Below are 19,743 nucleotides of genomic sequence, written 5' to 3' on the forward strand. Positions count from 1 at the left end.
CTATCTGGATTCGTTTCGAGTCTTTCTCTTTGCATCGTCACAATTACCTCTTATTCATTCTTTGCTATTGGCAAGATTAGCATTTGAAAATTCTTTTCTTTCATACCTCTTTCTTTTTTTCCACCGTTTATGTTTAAATACACCAAGAACCAGCAGAGACATCAAGGACAGCTGCATGAACTCTTCAATACAAGGCGAGCATCAAAGATAACAAATACCTCGGTAAACAGCATCTCCACAGGAAGGGAAATGTACAGCGGTAAATGTCGATTACTTGATCTACCCAATGAGCTACTTCATCGTATCTTTGTCTATGCCCAAAACCCAACATTAGCGATTGTCTGTAAACAATTCTGGAGCCTGGGACAATCAGCCATGCTACGAGCCGACTATTTAATGCATCGTTATGGTCCGACGGCTGTGTTAGGCGAGACAGCAATGCGGCGACATATTGTGTCACTACCGACTATTCATCAACTGTTAAGACTGAATTGTGATCCTACTGCTGACGATAACTGGCTATTCATCGAAGCATGCGGAATAGACCAAGTGGATCTATGTAGACGGATAGTACAAGTAGGACACTGCAATGTAGCACATTTGATCAATTTGGCAGCCATGAAGGGCTCCATGGGGGTGGTGGATATGTTGGTGAATGAATTTGGAGCCAATGTATATCATGACAGCGTATTGGCATTAGCCTGTCGAGAAAATCAAGTCAAGCTGGTTAGACATTTGGTGAAGGCTTACAGTGTCAATGCGCATAGTCATAGTGAACGCCATCTCAGGAATGCTTGTCTGCTTGGATTCTCGGAGCTGGTGGAATTCCTGTTGGACGGCGCCAATGTGCATGCTTACAACGATGCTGCTATACAAAATGCATGTTACAAAGGGTTCAGTGATATCGTGGCGTTGCTATTGGATGCTGGGGCGCATGCTGACATTAATCAAAATGTTTGTATTCAACACGCCATCAACAACAACGATTTAAACATGGTCAAGTGCTTGATTGAAAAGGGCGGCATTGATCCAAGGTGCAACCATGACTGGCCATTGAGACACGCCTGTGGACAAGGATTTAATGACATTGTCGAGTATCTCTACAGATTGACAGGCACCTTTGATATTGGAGATGGAGTCCTCTTGGAATTGGCGCTTGTTTATGATCAATTGGACACGCTCAAGCTACTATTGAAGAAGGGCGCAAATCCCAACTGCAATGGTGTTCTTCGCGGTGTAAAGTACTCGGTGAATCCCAAGAATAAATCAAGGCACAAAAATGAAATGATACAATCGTTACTCGATGCAGGGTTCGAGATCAATCGACAAAATGAGAGCATCTTTATGATGCCAGACAGCAAGCTTGTATCTTCCTTATTACCATGATTTCAACTTTTATTCTATATGTATATCTTCCATGCATTCATGTATATACTCTTCCATCCAATATACCCTTCATCATTGCATCAATAAACATCATACTACTATCTCCAATTCAGGTACACAAGGGACCTGCTGTTCATGGGTCCTCTCTGAATTAAAATCAAGTTTGAAAAAGTAAAACCTCTGATACCACCAATCAGACTTGGTATACTTATGTCAAATTTGTAGCTGCAATTTCCCAATTTGCCAGCCATGCCGATTTCGTATCACCGTTTTTTCAGTTACGAAATCATGATTTTACAAGTACAGTAGAATTACGTCTTCTGAATCCGCTCACGTACCTGATATAGATAAATGACACTGATTGAAGGCCAAAAAAAAAACGCTATACTAGCCTTATCGAAAAAGTAAAATTGAAGGCTCTTCGTCCTATGCTGTCACCAGTCTCAATGCTATGTTCTAGCAATGGTTGATGCTTATTTTGGATTAGCTGTGCAATGCACAACTTGTAGCTTACTCATTGACATAGCCTGCTTGCATGTGGTACAGGCTCGGAAGGCAGCCAAAATAGAGATGGTATAAGCCGCAACTGGTTTCGTTCATTGAATATTCCAGACAAATGACAGTGAAACATTTCATGTAAATGTATCGTTTCACATTAGAAGGCAACTTTGTGCTTCTGTTGTGGTACTATTCTAGATTGTAAACAATGCATTTGGCAAATTGAGCATCAACATCTCTACTCCAACACAATGTGCATGAAAACATTGAATGTCTGTCAATCGCAGTTTTTCTGCGAGTCAAATAGAAGATGCCAAGCACGTTTACATTTGTCCATATGATGCCTGCAATGTCATTCATGTGTGAAAATCGACAATGAGAAACTCTAGGCTGCCTACTGCAGTTTAATTGACATCTGTAGAGTCATTCACCCTGTTCATGCCCTTGACAAACTAGACATGTGCATTTCAAACACGGTCATTTGTGGATTTTGTTAGAAGAAGAGAAAACTCCAGCCAGAAAGATAGGACATAGGAGAACTGGTATCTGTATCCTTTGCACTAGGCTTTAAGAGTATGTTGCGTAATTTATGCTTAGCATCGAGCCGTTTTGCTATCACTGATGGATGTGATTTTAAATTTTTCCTTTAAGAAATCTATTCTTAAAACACTGTTTAGACTGCATGGTCCGGATTTCTACCTGGCCAAGTTTCATTTCCTTAACGGACACGCATTTTACAACTAAGTTAATGAATTGCATGATTTTGTGTTCTTGTCTTGAATCTCTCTCATCAAGATCGGCATCAAAAAGGCTGAGCCTGGGTGTACGGCAGATGTTGACATTGTATAGTGTCCTTTGCAGGAGCAAAAGTCTGCAAAGAACAATACACGAACAAACATTCTATCATGACAATCATTCGCTGGGTAGTTTTTCGTATTTCGAGCCCTCATGTACCTGTGTTTCCTAAAACATCATAAACTAACTTTTTTGATCCATTTCAATCTAAATGGTTTCATATTAAACTGTGGCTATTTGCATGTTGTATTTCGGGGCGAAAACATACACAGACATATGAATCATGTAATACGCTTATTGAGCCATTTAAGGTTCAGACATGAAAATGGAAATACCATTATGATTGTCATCGCCTTGATGTACAAGAGCAGGGCTTTGTGAATTAAGCTTTGTTCTGTGAATTTCCAATCTCCCTGTAAGACATGGCGCAACCGCAGCCCTTTTTCACTCCAAAGCTTCCATCGAGGAGCAAGTCTATCTCTTGTGTTGTAAATATAAGCGTTCATGGCAGCATGAGAAACCAGTGTACATCAAGCAGCTAGGATTCATGATGCAAAGGATAAAATTCTAATTGTATACAAGGGTGTTTTTATTTTTGGGTGAAAATGTACAGAACTAAAAGCTATAGTTATTCGTGAAATGTTGCGCGTTTAAAATGATAATAGTATAGATGAAAATGCTTTGTATAATAGTAACTTGTTGGAGGGCAGGAGAATGTCCTTATCTTGTAAAAAAAAAAGAAAATAAACTTCATGATCTGGATCTTTTTTTTTTTTTTTTTTTTTTTCCTATGTACGATTTCTTGAGAAAGATTCATGAGCAGTGGAGATTTGCTGGCGGAAAGCATTGATTTGAGAAGTTGTGTAGTTGCTGATGACAGCAGTGGGAGAAACATTGCGTAAAGGTGGTAATTTGATGGGAAATGAAACTGAACATGTTGGCGAAGTAGTGATACGAGTCATCAAGATGGGCTCTCTTACAACAGGTTCAGAGCAGAATTTGCCAAAGCCTTGCAGAGCTTCAAATTCATCAGGAGTGATATCAATGCCATCAGCTTTAAAGCGGGACTGTAAATAGGAAGGCATGCTAGTATGCTTTGTTGCTGTGTCGACGTCTTCGTCTGCCTCTTCATCTGATGTTGTGTAGGATGAGGTGGAGGAGGGCGTGCTGTAAGTATGACCTAATTCTTGAATAGGAGTCGAAAGATCTACGTAGGACAAACGTCTTTTCAACATGGTGGGTGTGGTTTCACTGTGCATGGAGTTTTTGCGTGGTTGATGTTGATGTTGGGTGTGATGGAAATACTCAGTAGATGTAACAGAAGAAAAGGGTTTGGGTGCTTGTGCTACTGTATTGGAAGTAACACTGGATGGTGGAGGATGAGCAGGGGGAAGTGCGTTCATCAAACTTGCGTTGTGAGGTGGAGATGTGGGGCTGTTATAGTACATTGGACTCCATTGTCGCTGGTTTTGTTGAGATGAGGCACTGGTAGATTCTGAAGATGAGAAAGGTTGAGGTGAGTAGCCGTAGAGCTGCTGCTTGTACTTGACGAAATCTTTCTCGGAAGCGGGAGATGTTGGTTGATGCTGATTTTGATAATATGATGCGAATTTTTCCTCATCGCTGAGCAAATGATGATGATTTTCCATCATAATAGTGCTTGTAGCAGGAGAACTTGGTAAAGAAGGCACATGCATCATACTATGATCTTCGGGAATCGACATGGGAGAGAGCTTTCCTTCAGATGAGTCAGAGGAGTCCTTCTTCTTTGGACGATTGTGAGTATGGGTGTGCTGCATCATATTATCAAATCTGCTAAACATGCGATCACAATTAGGCACAACACATCTGAATGGTTTCTGGAGGGAAAAACAAGCCAATTGACGTCAGTGATCATCATTTCATCTAATGTTTACAAATAGTTACCTCGCCTGTATGTTTTCTGGCATGTCTAGCCAAATGTTCACTTCTGGTAAAGACCATGTCGCAGTTGCCAAAGCCTGTACATTTGAACAATTTCGGTTCAGATCTACGTCCTGGTGTTCGTTTCTTCTGTGGCATGTTGTATGAATCACTTGATGAAGAGGTAGTTGATGGGTGAAAGGAAGTCAATTTGAATAGATTAAATATGAATTAAATTGCAAATAAGGGGTTATCGTTGTTGTCAATTAACAAATGTCAAGAGAAAGAGTATGTGAGGAAGAAAAGTAATAAATCGAAAAAGAAAAAGGGGAAAGGCGCAGGTTCCTATAAATTTATTCCATTTTTTTTTTTTTCACTGGGACAGCGTTTTAATTATAGTTTTTCCCTCTTTTTCTATCCTAAATGACAAAATGACACACCGTCATGCAATCGCACAGTGTTTGTCCAGGGCACAAACTAAAAAATTTTATTTTTCAATCACCTTCTTAAGACAATTTTTTGTCTCAGGCAAAGCTAAAAAGAAAATGAGCAGCAGAAAAGAAAAAAAAAAAAAAAAAAAAAAAGATCTAGGTTCAATGAATACGAATTGACGATATGAATGTTTCAAACTGATTATCTCATGTTAATTTATCAGTCTCCTTTCCATTTTCTGGTCTTGTCAAAATATTTACTGCACCCGAATATCTGTGGAGGCGAAAAAGATTTTCGTTATTAGTGTCAACCTCATTTCTTATTGTATTTTGTGCACCCTACCGTGCGTTTTGACCATATCGCTGCGATGTGATACAAATGGCATCAGGACCCAATGAGCCGATTTGAGACCCAAACCGTGCCTATGAAATCGTTGATTTAAACCTCGGCTCTTTTCAGGTACGCTCCGACAAAACACTCCGCTTCCAACACCGCTCCTTGACACTTACTAAGAGATGCTCATTATTTCTAATACACTTTAGTTCATGAGTCTTCTTATACCACCATTGATACACTCGGCCGTTCTCTAAAAAAAAAAAAATCAAAGCAAGATATGAGTAAGCACATGTATTTAACACATTGATACATTCCAAAGCCTAACCTTGTTCTGACATTGGCTCACCTATCCAAATCACATCATCTTTTCCCATCAGAATCGATTGACCTAAATGCCCTGCGTTTGTGCGACCTTCTATCAGACCCATCATTCCCTGTTCCATAACAAGATTCGGCACAACATTCTTTTGATTTACATGATCTCGAATCTGTTGTTGCATGATATTCCAGTCATATAGTCGCACAGTTCCCCCTTGCCAAAATGTTTGTAATTTTGACCTGGTTTCCTATTGGTAATGTTGGTTATACATCATATTTGGACTTGTTCAAACTTACTTCCGATGGACTCGAGATAGCTAGGACGTCCTGCCTTTCGTTTGTCGCTAATACTCTATAGAATCAACATTTTTTTGTTAGTTTGTTTTTTTTTCCATTCAATTGATCTCAGGTGAAACTGTTTTTTTTTTTTTTAGTCTTTTGGGCCTTACTTTCCATATTGTTGAAATTCTTTGGTGCCAGTAACAGTCCACTTCAATTTGTACGTAGATGTATCAAATGCATAAACTCTTCCAACACGCTGCATTTGGTCTACGGAATAACTAGGAGCGCTTATCAATAGCGTGTCTTGAATGATCAAGATGGATTCTCCAAAATGATCATATGCATTCACATCTGGATTTTCAATCACGAAATGGGGTTGAGTCAATTGATTTCCATGACCGAGGTAGATGGATACTTTTCCAGCCTAGAGAAAGTGCTACTATTAGAACCTTGTCTGTCTCTCTCTTGAGTGTCAGCAACTCTACCTGTGGTTGGTTCCCAATAGGACATAGTGGGCAGCCAATCACCAAGTCTTTGAAGCCGTCCTGATCCACATCGATCCCCGCTAAAACTGTTCCTTGTGATCCTTGGGAGTGAAGCTGAATTTGGGCACACGACGATTCTGAAAGCCCCGTATGAACTTGTCCAAAATAGACATCCACTCTGTCATTAAACGGTGTTGCAATGGCTAAATCATCGATCCCATCCTTATTTAAATCTAAGACCGCCATAGACCAACCAAATCGGCCATGATGGGTGTTACCATGCAAGATTGTGTGAGATACATTACGTATATCCGTGTCTATATTTGCAGGCTGTAGATTGCTGTCCAACACGAACACCGCCCCTATTTGTAATCCATCCTTGTAGTAAAATGGTGCAGAGATGGCAATGTCCATTTGGTCGTCGTTACTGTCGCTACTCCTAAAATGGCCAGAGACAATTTGATGCCCTACTCTCGAAGATGACATTGGTATCGTCAATGTGATTTTGGACATGGGTTCTCGTTCTTGGTGAAGTGATAGACATTGGTGTTTGTTGAGGCTATTTGATGAAGATCCTTTTTTCACCTTGTCCGCATTTGCAGCTGAATTTGAATCGAACACAGGGCGACCGAACTGCTGCTGAATAGCAGCATGCTTTTTGTTGTGGTTGTTGATCAATGTGGGTAACACAACCGTTGTAGTGATGTGAGGAAACGTAACATCATGTTTCGCCATACGTATTTGTTTTGTTTTATTGACAGTGAGGGTCAACACGCCTGTCGTAGCATCATAGTCTTGGTAAATCTTGTTTGTAGCGTCCTTTCCGTTAGTGCGATACGGTGATTGAATGCCGTGATTCAGGCATCTTGCCCTTTTCGATATTGGCTTTGTTGTCTCGCTGAAGAAGTAGCTAGCACACAGTGTGTCTGGATGATCATGCTTTGCGCCGTTTTCAAATGCATTGACGAGTTCTGGATAACAATCTGATACACTGCCAGATAAATCCTCAATGCCTGTTGCAATACTCGTCAGAGTCATTGATGTTTGTTAGTAGTCATCATGCAATCATACCTCCCCTGTAGTAGTCGTACAGTTCCTCTATCAAAAATGGGCTTTTTGAGCCATAATAGCCAAACATCAATTGGCCAAACTCGACGTCTATTTTGGATGCAGCGAACGCGGCCGCCATACAATACTGGATATGTGATGCGAGGGGTATTCTTTGCCCTGAGGGTTCGTAGAGTCGCTTGTATATTTCGATGATGTCGTTTACTGGCACCTTCCATGTTTCATTCAAATAAGACAGCTTGCTTGAATGCCTTAATGTGAATTCTGCCCCTGCATCAGCGGCTATATGAGACTCCTCGGCATTACCATGAAAATCCGATTTCGCCATTGCAACAATAAAGTAATCTTGAAGGCCGCTTAAACTATGCCATTTTACATCGGCCATGCCATGAGACATGATGGCAAACACAAAAGATATCAGCCCCTAATTTCCGTAAGCATGAATCATTTCCAGCGGATGTTTAGATTTGATTACCTTTACATGCGTATCCGTGTGGAATTGCGTTGCTGGATACACCTCTCGGATGTAATTTACAGCCGTCTTTATGAATGATGGCCAATGAGCTAATCGTACCATGGCTATTAATAACGATGCAATCTGGCTGTTTTGCACACACTTGCCATCTTCTGATTGCTGATTGTTGCCCAAGCATTGGTATCCCCTATACGCCAGCAAATCAATGAGTACATGCTCGTGAATTGATGTGGTTTGTTGAGCAGTTATACATACCAATCTGGAAAAAACGATCCTGCTTGTGTATAGCTAGCGGAATCAAGCAAATCATCCTTGTATAGCCGCTGCACTGCTGTTGTAGGTGTAAAGTGTTCCAGGGACCGAAAAGTAACCTCGTTGTGGACGGCACTAAAGAAAACAGCTTATCAATCGACTCTGTCATTGAAACACAATCAATACCAAGCATACATCCCGCAAGCATTTATTTCGGATAGAAGAAGCAGCAAAACGAAGCACCGTCTATGAAGATACATGGATGAATATATACAAGAAAAAGCAGTATTTGCAAAAGGGGGGGAGTCAAGTGGGAGAGAAAAAAAGAAAATCATCCAGATTAAATCTTACTGGATATATCATTTTTCGACTCGTTTTGACGTTAATCCATGTATAGAAAAGATCCTCTGTGGAGGAATTCCTACAGTTGCCAAGTTCTTGGGTCGTATTTTTTTTGATTTCCTGCTGTTGAACGCATTGTATTGTGCTTCTTGATCAATGAAGTGCTGTTTGCCTCCATCTATTTTGTCGAATTTCATGCGCATGACGAAATATTGAGGCTCATGTGCACCGGATTCAAGATCAGCCCAATGTATTAGCGACTTTTGATGCCTTACGGGTTGATCTGTACGACAAGCAAGCGATTTGAACTGACAAGCAAGCCCTCTTTGCGCAATACTGTGTAATTTAACTGTTGCTATGGATCAATTTGGATATTTTGATAGAGAGATGCATCTTAACCACTCTTATTTCTCTTGGTCAAGCTCAGTCAGATCTAACATACAATCCAAACCATGCTCACACTACTCTGTCATTATCTATCTTACGCTTGCTATTATTGAATCAAGCGAGTCTTTCGAGTTCACGTATCAATCCTTAACAGACATGTATAACGCAAAGCGACCGTGATTAAAATGTATCAGGATAAGTTTGGTTATACTTGATCAAAGACGCAAAACGCGTTCGTTGCTGGGAGCGACTTTCTTCAAACCTACACAGTTCAACACTAGTATTCAACTGCACCGCTGCAGTCAGATGGCCATGGCGTACAAAATGCAAATACTAGAGTAGTTATAATGGCAGAGGTCCTTTTGGAATAACGCTTTTAACGAAGAATCAACGTATATCCTAAGGTTAAATACTTTAAAAAGCATCTGGTACGAGCAACTGCCAGCTAATATTGCTAAATGTGTTGATTACCCCTTATTTTTTTTTTGAGAAAGAGTGCAGTCAAGGCCATTCTCTTCATATGTAGCTGTTGTTATGAGCGCTTTAGCATTACGCCCACTAATCCAAGTAAAAAAAAAAACGTGAAAATATGTGCATCAAACTAAGAAATCTACACTACGATCTCGAGATCGCTAGCAGTAATTTATCAATGAGATTGACAGTCTTTCACTCATCAAAATGATGGAGGGATCAGGAACAAACACCCCCAACGAATCAAACAGTAATCAGCTTTAGCATATGAAAACCAGGCACAGACCATAAGAGACATTCCTAGTAAAAACTATCCATCCAGTCTTATTCAACCACGATAAATGCAATTTAAATGAAGCCTTGTGCAAGGTTACCCGTTCCCATCTCCTCCTTTACAGCTCTGTAACGCATATTAAGGTTTAGTTGTCCGCCTCTGTTCTGGGGGGGGGGAAGGGAGAGACACCCAGAAGTTTATGCTAGATTGCAAATGTTGGATTTGATCAGAAATGACTCGAGTAATTTGGCTCCTTGTATAGATAGATACAGCCTAACTTCTCCCGGCCAGTGGCTGCCATGTACATGCAGCGTATCATGGACTTTCCCTTTTTGTCTGTTTAAGGTTAAACACATGTAAAGAAGAAGCAGAGAAAGTGAAGTTTAGTTGGCGGCTTCTAAATACTATCATTACGCTTAAAACCAGTCCATTTACAATGGCTTATGATGTAGCATGGATACATCATTGATTGAGCAGGCATTCTGGCTAGACTCAAACGAGTAATATGTATACCTTTCAGCATGCAAACAGTAACAAACGTGTATGTGCTACACTGTTAAATAGATGGGATCTCAAAAAGATGCTTAATAGCTAGCCAATTGAGCGGAGCCAGGGACAGCCTTTCTTACAGATCCTTTCTGATGATTGGAAGAAGGAGAGGAAAATTTTTCAAACCAAAAAAAAAAAAATCTTTGAATAAAAGGACCATTTGAACGCGCAAACTCTTGCTTCCACCCTCTTTTTTTAATCCAAAATCATGTCTACTAACAACTACAAGGTCGCTGATATCTCCCTTGGTAAGTGCATGTCTGTATGATTCGTTGTCATTGCCATTAACCATGTACATTTGATAGCCGCTTTCGGTATGAAGGTAAATCTTGCATCACTCATGTTGGATTGATCTTGGAATTGCTGATAATTAACCCCCATTTGTCTTTTTTTTTTTTATTTTATTTGGAATCAATCAGGAAATCGAGATCGCGTAAGTGCTCATTCGTTGACTGATCCACAAAGCTGCTTTATTAACCTACAATCATTATAGCGAGAATGAAATGCCCGGTTTGATGGAAATCACCCGCAAGTATGGTCCCACTCAACCCCTCAAGGGTGCCAGAATTGCTGGTTGTTTGCACATGACCATCCAAACTGCTATCCTCATCCGTACCTTGATTGCTCTCGGTGCTGAGGTTACCTGGTCTTCCTGTAACATCTTCTCTACTCAAGACCATGCTGCCGCTGCCATCGCTGCTTCCGGTGTCCCCGTCTACGCCTGGAAGGGTGAGACTGATGAGGGTAAGTCTATACCAGATAATGTGAGTACCATGTACATATATCTGACATACATTAGAATTCATCTGGTGTATCGAACAAACCATCATGTTCCCTGATGGTCAACCCCTTAACATGATTTTGGATGATGGTGGTGATTTGACCAACATTGTTCACGAAAAGTACCCTCACTTGCTTCCTGGTATCAAGGGTCTCTCTGAGGAAACCACCACTGGTGTCCACAACTTGTACAAGATGTTCAAGAACGGTGAGCTCAAGCTCCCTGCCATCAACGTCAACGACTCTGTCACCAAGTCCAAGTTCGATAACCTCTACGGTTGTCGTGAATCTCTTGTCGATGGTATCAAGCGTGCCACCGATGTCATGATTGCTGGTAAGGTTTCCGTTGTCGCTGGTTACGGTGATGTCGGTAAGGGTTGTGCTGCTGCTCTCCGTGCTTTCGGTTCTCGTGTCATTGTCACCGAAGTTGATCCCATCAATGCTCTCCAAGCCTCTATGGAAGGTTATGAAGTTACCACCATGGAGAAGGCTGTCACTGAAGCTCATATCTTTGTCACCACCACTGGTTGTCGTGATATCATTGTCGGTCGTCACTTTGAAAACATGAAGGATGATGCTATTGTTTGTAACATTGGTCATTTTGATATCGAAATCGATGTCGCATGGTTGAAGGCCAACGCTGCTTCCGTCACCAACATCAAGCCTCAAGTTGACCGTTTCACCATGAAGAACGGTCGTCATGTCATCCTCCTTGCTGAAGGTCGTCTTGTCAACTTGGGTTGTGCCACTGGTCATCCTTCTTTCGTCATGTCCAACTCTTTCTCCAACCAAGTTTTGGCTCAAATTGCTTTGTGGACTGAACCTGAGAAGTGGACCGTTGGTGTCCATGTCCTCCCCAAGAAGTTGGATGAAGAAGTTGCTCGTTCTCACTTGGGTAAGCTCGATGTTGAGCTCACTGAACTCTCTCCCGTTCAATCTGAATACCTCGGTATTGCTGTTGAAGGTCCTTACAAGCCCGATCATTACCGTTACTAAGCGGCCCCACCTTGCATTTCTTTTTGTATATCATTAATATATGATGCCTCTTCATTCTTTCTATAAATATAAATGAAGTTGCATCCACTTTTATTGTAAAAAATGAACGTTTCAACATGTTCTTGTGAAGATATATATATGCTGGTAGTGCACATAAAACCAAAAAATAACTGGCATTCAACATGTGAATAAACAAATTTTAAAACATTAATCTCTATGCTGCTCTGTTGATATTAGTCTTATGTTGAACGGTCTCTAACTGTCGCATTCTTCAGTAGGCGATCTGGCAGAGAAATTGACCGTGAAAACTACTTGATGTGCCTCACTTCCGTGTCTGACACATTAACCACCGTTTATCCTACCACTCTATGGGGCTCGACTTTTGAAACTTACGCTACTATTATTATAGGCGAAAAGCCTCATAATAAAAAACGTACAACCCCAATTATCATTGTCATCATCATCAGAAAGGCATTTGGGTCAGCCAGCAGCAGCGACGTTCACCAAAAATTATTCAAACCCAGCTTCTTTTTTTTTTTTTCGTTCAAGATTCGCCAGATTTTGGCTTTTTTCGACTCGATTGATCTATTCTGCGATATTCGACTATGAAATTGCAATGCCCATCGGATGCTTCCTAATACATTCTTGGAGTACTTTTCAAGGCGCTTCCGATGGTACTAATTGTAATATGTGTTTTGAATGAAGCCATTGAGCAATTTGATAGAGTTTAAAATGAGGTTTTTAGCAAAAATAGCCAGATTTTGCATATGAAAACCTCATAAAATTAGCTTCGGAGGTTACTTTAGGTCAAGGGAAACATTTTGATTCAAGATATACCATAGTAAAAGTCTTCATTTTCAAGGTAAAAAAAACGCGATCGTTTGATTTTTGAAGAAAACCATGAGGTACCCCTCATGCTTTTTGGTCGATTTTGGGTCATATTTTTTGGGTCCCCTAAAAGTTGAGTAAATGTGTCAGGAAGTTTCTGCTACCCAAGTACAACTGTTTGACGTTATTCCGATGGCTCAGAAAGGCCTACATGTCAAGATATGAAGGCTTGAAAGCTGTCAAAATTGGTTATGTTTTTGCTTTATAGCTTTTATTTACACAGCATGAATCACATCTTCGATAGAGAGCTGAAATTCTTTAGAAGGGCAGTTCTGCAGCTTGTGCAGCTTTTAATTTGAATAGAATGCATATTGATTTTGGTAAAGCTCAAAATCATTCTCAAGACCTCACATATATACAACTATCCTTCAGTAATGTAAATCAATTAAATTTTACTACAACCCAAACTGAAAGCCTCTATTGATGAATTCATACTTACTAGGAATCAAAAACTTGCATTGTCGTCATTTATTACCTTGTATTTATATTACGTGCAATACGGAAAGTTTGCAAGTCTGTCAATATCTAGAGACGATTTGTTGATACGTTAGTCATCCCCGTCTTCAAGTCGTGATTTCTCCTGTTAAAGGCCGTTTTAGACCGCTGGAGTAGCACCACACAATCACTTTCAACTTGCATTTACTTACTAGCACGTTTGCTCAACTTTTTTGGGACCTAAAAAAAACATCATCGAAAATCGACCCAAAACCATGAGGTATCCCTCATAGAAAACATCAAGAAATCAATTGATCGCATTTTCCCCCTCAAAAATGAAGACTTTTACTAAAGTATATATTGATGCAAAATGATTCTATTGATGCAAAGTAGCTCCTGAAACCTCGTTTGCGAGGTCGTCGTATGTGAAATCTCAACATTCTGGCCAGAATCTTCAATTCACATTTTCATTAATTGCTCAATAAATTTATTCATAATATCTCTTGTAGCTAGTACCGTCAGATGCGCCTTGAAAAGGCCTTGTAGAAAACTTAAGGGCGGATAGTCGAATTGGCATGTCTTACATAGTCGAATCTAGCAAATTAGTCGAGATTGAGTCGAATTGGATCAAATCTGGCCAATCTGGAGCACAAGCAGAGCGGGTGTTTAATTTTTGTTTTACTGGCGGCTGTGTCATGAATACGGATATGAGTATGCTTGCTTGTGGTAGCTGTATCTGTATATGGCGAAAACACTGGCCATTCTTGTCAGACGTTCAATTGATGAGCCAACGAAAGCTTCATCAGCATGCCATTTATTTACATGTCGATTTCATATGAATAAGTTAAATAAATAAAAAAAAAAAAAGTCTATCACGATGATGATGATGGAGGTATCGATTTGAGGACCTGCTCATAAACCAAGAAATTTAGAGAATGAATAGGGAATGCCCGGAGCAATGTTACATTCAGCCCTCTGTAGAGTCCCTTAATTCCATTCTTCTTTGCTAGTGATATTGCACAATCCATGAACCCATTGTATCTTGGTTTCGGCATCATGATATCCTTTTGTAAATTGGTCTTGATGGCATCCACAGGGAAAACAATGAGCCAACTCATGATTCCACAAAATCCACCCGACATGAAATGAGTCAGTGGTCCAGCTGTCATCGTTGAGCCATCTTTGGATAATATACGCTTCATGGATTCATATCCTCCAAAGTATATGCCTGTACCTAGAGCATCTCTTGCTGTGAATAATAAAGATGATGGTGAATAAAATGAGATTTGTCATTGGATATGCAGTTAATCATTTACCCGAATGACAAGTTACCCCACTCCATAAACCAAATACACCTTTGCGTTGTACAATTTGCTTTACAGCCTTCCATGATGATGCTTCAACGACTTGATTTGCTGCTACTCGGCCTGCCTCTATCTGGTCTTTCAACATGACTTGCTCCAATTGCCGTTGAATCTTGACGAGTTCTAACGGACAACTCAATAATGCGATGAATGCACCACTGACACCGCCACTCAACGATGACACTTTTAATACATCAGATAATGTGTCGTATTTGTATCCATTGTCTTGCAGCAGCGATCGTTTGGTGCCTTCATAGATTGAAAAAGAAACTGATTTGATGATGCTCACAGTAACGAGTGGCGGCATCATTCCTCTAAAGAAGCCTCTTGCTCCTTCTTCGGCGTAGGTGATTTTGACGCATGACAAAATTGATGGATAATAGTGTGTCTGCATTCGAGTTTTGACAGAGTCAAACTGGATGGGTGGAGATGAGTGTCGCTATGTTATACATGCTATAACAGAAACTTACAGGAAAGCCGGCCAAGACAGAGATCCAAGCAGCACAAGAAGCTGCAATGATGGTTCTGTTGGCTAATGAAACAAGTGATTAACAGCGTATTCAATCAGGTTTGCTTATCCCACCATACATTGCAGCAGCCTCTCTCTTGCAGTGAGATTGTTGCTTAAGCTATTCATCTCCACCTTTTCATCTCTATCAATGTATCAGTCAACGAGAATTACATCGCCAACCCCAGAAATCGTACCTAAAATCCTTTACAGACATGCTTTTACCCTTTGGAATAGTACCTGAACCTCCTTTCTCGGTTCAAACAATTCAAATTAGAAGAAGAAAAAAGATATCAAATTGTGGATGATGAAAAAAAAAATAGGTTTGATGTGCTTGTCCGGACCCCAGTGCAGGGATTATAATACATAAATCGCTGTTGCTGAGTTACTGAACAGCACTACTACTTCCTTCTCTTTTTTATTCATGGCCACTGCTCATTTGTTACGGCAACAAGTGTTGGATCAGCTGTATCAAATACTCAAGAACCCAATACTGTATGGAAATAGCGTCTTGCAAAGCATTATAAACGCACCCAAAGACGGTCTTGTATCTCTCAAACTGGTCTACAGTATGACGTCCCAACTCAAGCCATATCCATTGGATTATGTAGAATATTGTGTACCACGCGATTTGGATCAACGGTTCCGATGGAGCAGTGATTTGACCAGAGTAGGGCTCAAGGACAATGCAAGGTTCTACGAAACGAATGCGCTTGGGTTCATAGAGGAAGATCTCGATAACGTAGATACAAGTCAACCTCATCAAGTGCAGCCTGTCATCTACGATAACGGCAAATTTTACGTTGACGACGAACATCATCGATTTACAGGGCTCTCTAATGTGCGTTTCTACGAGTACGATAAGCTGGATATACAGCCTTTAGGAAGCGATACACCTCTTGACATTCCTGGGTCAGTGACTATACAGGCTTTTCAACACACTGTGGTTAACACTTGATTGATACAGGTATCTGTGCTACAACTGCGGCAAGCGTGGACACCATTTCCGAAAATGCCCTCGACCAATAAACTATACCAAGGTCAATAGCCACTCTGGTCGTTTATCTATACATGGGGAGAGAGATGCAATGAAAGCGGGTAGATTATCACAACAACTGAAAGACGCTTTAGGTATGACATTGGAACAAGATGAACCGCCCTATTATAGTCGAATGCGATACTATGGATACCCTCCTGGATACATATCTTACACTAGCCATTCACTGACTACAGAGACACCTTTGCTCAAAGTATATGATGGCGATTGCGTAATACACACACAAGATGGAGGGCGGCAGGGTAGATCGCAATCAGCGCCTACGTATTCTGTCCACTATCCTGGGCTTTACACCGAAAATGAGTATCATGCACTTGAAGCAGTAGACCAATCGACATCCTATGTGTCTGGCCAGACGCAAGCTCTTCAGCAGCAATGGGATGAATACTACTACAATCAATACCAGTACTATCAACAAATGTATTATACCTCAGAACCACTACCACCACTGCCACCGCCTAGCTTGGAACCTTCTATACAAACCACCCCTAATGCGGACTCTTTGAATACACACATGAGTTACAGCAGGCAGGCGGGTAATGACAACGAAAGTGATGATATGGACATATCCTCTGGAGACGAAAGTTGATATCAAGATAGACTTCCACGATAATGTATGCTTTAAAAGTAGTAATAGATCATGATCCAATGAAATTAAATTTAATGCAAGCGAGAGAGATTTGCTACAACGAGTCGCCCGGGCATGTTCCATCTGGAGAAAAGTATAAAACCTCAGTTTTTGCTCTAAATTTTCCGCCTTTTCTTTTCTTTTCTTTTATACATCGTTCAAGTGATTTTTCCACCAACATGGCATCGACTGAGGGGTATTCAGCTATTCCTCGAGAAGATGCTGATAGACAATCAGACACTGGCTCAGCAGTAGCAGCAGCAGCTCAACAGTCCACATCAGAACCAGTTGCACCTTCTCCTGCTTTGAAAGATACGAATCCATTTGCAAAACTTAAGCATTGGTGGATACAGCATTGGGGAAGCAGTGGATCAGAGCATGCGCCATTGATCAACAGACATCGCATGACATTGGAGGCGCCTAGAAAGAGTCCATTGCGAGTGGGTATCGAGATCACTGTGATTGTAGGTATATTCGTGTTGGTGGCCATGGCAATTCTGTTGTCTGTAGGGACTTGGGACAATCCTCGAGGTGAGTTGGTGTCTATGACATGATGGCGTCATATCGTCTCATCGCTCAGTCAATAGGCTTCCCTACCAGAAAATTATCAGCAGCAGAACAAATGATGCTTGATCTGCCATCCGCCAAACGGCTCAAGAGCTATTTGAGAAACTACACATCTGAACCTCACGTTGCTGGCACAGCTTCCGACAAACGACAAGCAGAATGGACACGTGAAAAGTTCAATGAATTTGGTATCCCTAACGCCAAGATCGAGACCTACTGGCCTTTGCTCAACTATCCCATTTCACGCCGTCTGGCCATTGTATCTGGACCTGAATACCTTCGTTACAATGCATCGCTCAAGGAGGATCGAGTGGAAGAGGATAAGTCTACCAAGCATCCCGATATCGTCCCTTTATTTCATGGTAAAGATGATACACATATACATGACCGTGGTAAAAATAGCTCACATTGTGGAGCACAGGTTTCTCAAAGAATGGCACCGCAAAAGGTCCTGTGATTTATGCTAATTACGGCCGCTTGGAGGATTTCCAATTTCTAGTAGATCAAGGTGTACAAGTCAATGGTACCATTGCGCTCGTGAGATACGGTACGACCATGCGTGGACTCAAGATAAGAGCAGCAGAACAATATGGCTGTGTCGGGGTGCTCATTTACTCGGACCCCATTGATGATGGACCCATCGACAAGGACACCACCTTGAATCCACCTGAATCGTACCCAGATGGACCCTGGCGATCTCCTTCTTCTGCACAACGTGGATCTGTTCAGTACTTGCCCTTTTACCCAGGCGATCCTCTCACACCAGGTTATGCTGCCACTGAAAATGCCACTCGTATCAAAATGGAAGATGCGGTTGTCTTGCCTCAAATTCCTTCCCTGCCCTTGTCGTGGAAGGATGCGTTACCTTTGCTAAAGGCAACAGAAGGTCGCGGCGTGTTTGGCGAGTTTGATTGGGCGGGTGGATTAGAAGAAGTGGATTATTTCAGTGGACCTACTGAAGGCATGGTGGAACTAGAGAACATTGTGGATTACAAAGTGACGCCCATTTGGAATGTCATTGGGCGTATTGAAGGTTCAGTTGAGCCTCATCGATCCATTATCTTGGGTAATCATCGTGATGCTTGGGTGTTTGGTGCTGTAGATCCATCCTCTGGATCTGCCACGCTTGTAAGTTGATCAAAAAGTTGCATGTTGGCTTTTTTTTTTTTACTCATAGTGTGAGTTGTTTCAGTTGGAAATTGCTCGTGTGCTTGGACAAATGTTACAAACTGGTTGGAGACCCAAACGTACCATCATTCTTGCCTCTTGGGATGCTGAAGAGTTTGGTTTGATTGGCTCTACAGAGTGGGTAGAAGATCATAAAGAATGGCTGGCAAAAGAAGCGGCCGTCTATGTTAATTGCGATGTGGCTGTAGCTGGACCTTATTTTGAAATAGGTGCCTCTCCCTCATTAAATCAGCTCCTGTATGAAGTGACAAGCATGGTGCAAGATCCTCTCACCAAGAAATCAGTCTATGAAGCATGGGGAGAAAGAAACAATGCCACTGGCATTCCTTCCGCCAAACCACCTGTGGGCGTGTTGGGCTCTGGCTCTGATTTCACGGCCTTTATGGATCATTTAGGTGTCGCTAGTATTGACATGTCCTTCAATGGAGACTACGGCGTCTACCACAGTGTGTATGATTCCTTCCATTGGATGGAAAAGTACGGGGATCCCCAATTCCATTACCATCAAACCATGGTTAAAATTTGGGGCTTACTCGCACTTCGTTTAGCGGACGATCTTATCCTCCCCATCCATCCTGTGGACTATGCGCATGAACTACAGAAATACGTGCATCAATTGTACATTCACTCTTCGCCACACACCTTCCCCACGCTCAAGAAATCCGTCAACTCACTCATCAAAGCCGCCTCTACATTCGAGGCAAATCTGGTATCGATCCAAAAGAAGCTTCGCAAGTTTGGCGGTGACGAAGATCAAAAGATGTCTGCGAAATGGGCCAAGCGCGTAGAAAAGATGAATGACAGATTGACCTCGTTTGAGCGAGGATTTATTGACCCAGAGGGCATGAAGGACCGCGAATGGTACAAACATGTTGTGTATGCTCCAGGTCTTTGGACAGGTTACTCTGGTCAAGTGTTCCCTGCTATTTCAGAAGCTTATGATGCCAAAGATATGCATCTAGCTCGTCATGCAGAGAACAGGGCAGCCAAATCCATGCAAAAGGCACAAGACGCACTTCTTTAGTAGTTAAGCCGATAGGTTGTACGGATAAGTTGTATCAATAGAGCTACTTTATTATT

The 19,743-nt window shown here is 41.4% G+C and overlaps 7 protein-coding genes across 7 annotated transcripts; 4 read left to right on the forward strand and 3 right to left on the reverse strand.

Moving 5' to 3' along the window:
• Positions 1–129: 129 nt before the first annotated feature.
• Positions 130–1,386, forward strand: ATC70_004913 (uncharacterized protein; the record flags this gene model as incomplete). The annotated part of the gene is made up of 1 exon (XM_064824213.1): positions 130–1,386. One exon carries the CDS (start codon positions 130–132, stop codon positions 1,384–1,386), a length of 1,257 nt encoding a protein of 418 aa, XP_064677149.1.
• A 2,081-nt stretch (positions 1,387–3,467) lies between these two features.
• Positions 3,468–4,740, reverse strand: ATC70_004914 (uncharacterized protein; the record flags this gene model as incomplete). The annotated part of the gene is made up of 2 exons (XM_064824214.1): positions 3,468–4,538; positions 4,606–4,740. The coding sequence occupies 2 exons, from the start codon at positions 4,738–4,740 to the stop codon at positions 3,468–3,470; spliced, it is 1,206 nt and encodes a 401-aa protein (XP_064677150.1).
• A 479-nt stretch (positions 4,741–5,219) lies between these two features.
• SRV2 (suppressor of rasval19) lies at positions 5,220–8,489 on the reverse strand (the record flags this gene model as incomplete). The annotated part of the gene is made up of 11 exons (XM_064824215.1): positions 5,220–5,286; positions 5,356–5,435; positions 5,523–5,599; positions 5,675–5,915; positions 5,965–6,019; positions 6,117–6,373; positions 6,435–7,447; positions 7,506–7,926; positions 7,978–8,164; positions 8,233–8,364; positions 8,425–8,489. The coding sequence occupies 11 exons, from the start codon at positions 8,487–8,489 to the stop codon at positions 5,220–5,222; spliced, it is 2,595 nt and encodes an 864-aa protein (XP_064677151.1).
• Positions 8,490–10,460: 1,971 nt separating this feature from the next.
• Positions 10,461–12,028, forward strand: HIR3_1 (Histone transcription regulator 3; the record flags this gene model as incomplete). The annotated part of the gene is made up of 5 exons (XM_064824216.1): positions 10,461–10,500; positions 10,558–10,574; positions 10,672–10,685; positions 10,746–10,996; positions 11,052–12,028. 5 exons carry the CDS (start codon positions 10,461–10,463, stop codon positions 12,026–12,028), a joined length of 1,299 nt encoding a protein of 432 aa, XP_064677152.1.
• A 2,195-nt stretch (positions 12,029–14,223) lies between these two features.
• HIR3_2 (Histone transcription regulator 3) lies at positions 14,224–15,440 on the reverse strand (the record flags this gene model as incomplete). Its single annotated transcript, XM_064824217.1, has 5 exons — positions 14,224–14,600; positions 14,668–15,130; positions 15,186–15,247; positions 15,304–15,368; positions 15,421–15,440. 5 exons carry the CDS (start codon positions 15,438–15,440, stop codon positions 14,224–14,226), a joined length of 987 nt encoding a protein of 328 aa, XP_064677153.1.
• A 207-nt stretch (positions 15,441–15,647) lies between these two features.
• On the forward strand, positions 15,648–16,869 carry ATC70_004918 (uncharacterized protein; the record flags this gene model as incomplete). The annotated part of the gene is made up of 2 exons (XM_064824218.1): positions 15,648–16,135; positions 16,191–16,869. The coding sequence occupies 2 exons, from the start codon at positions 15,648–15,650 to the stop codon at positions 16,867–16,869; spliced, it is 1,167 nt and encodes a 388-aa protein (XP_064677154.1).
• Positions 16,870–17,087: 218 nt separating this feature from the next.
• RAD2 (DNA repair protein rad2) lies at positions 17,088–19,687 on the forward strand (the record flags this gene model as incomplete). Its single annotated transcript, XM_064824219.1, has 4 exons — positions 17,088–17,439; positions 17,496–17,837; positions 17,897–18,603; positions 18,668–19,687. The coding sequence occupies 4 exons, from the start codon at positions 17,088–17,090 to the stop codon at positions 19,685–19,687; spliced, it is 2,421 nt and encodes an 806-aa protein (XP_064677155.1).
• Between the last annotated feature and the right edge of the window lie 56 nt (positions 19,688–19,743).

This window comes from Mucor velutinosus (genome assembly GCF_035048745.1).
Source record: "Mucor velutinosus strain NIH1002 chromosome Unknown tig00001542, whole genome shotgun sequence".
NCBI lineage: Eukaryota > Fungi > Mucoromycota > Mucoromycetes > Mucorales > Mucoraceae > Mucor > Mucor velutinosus.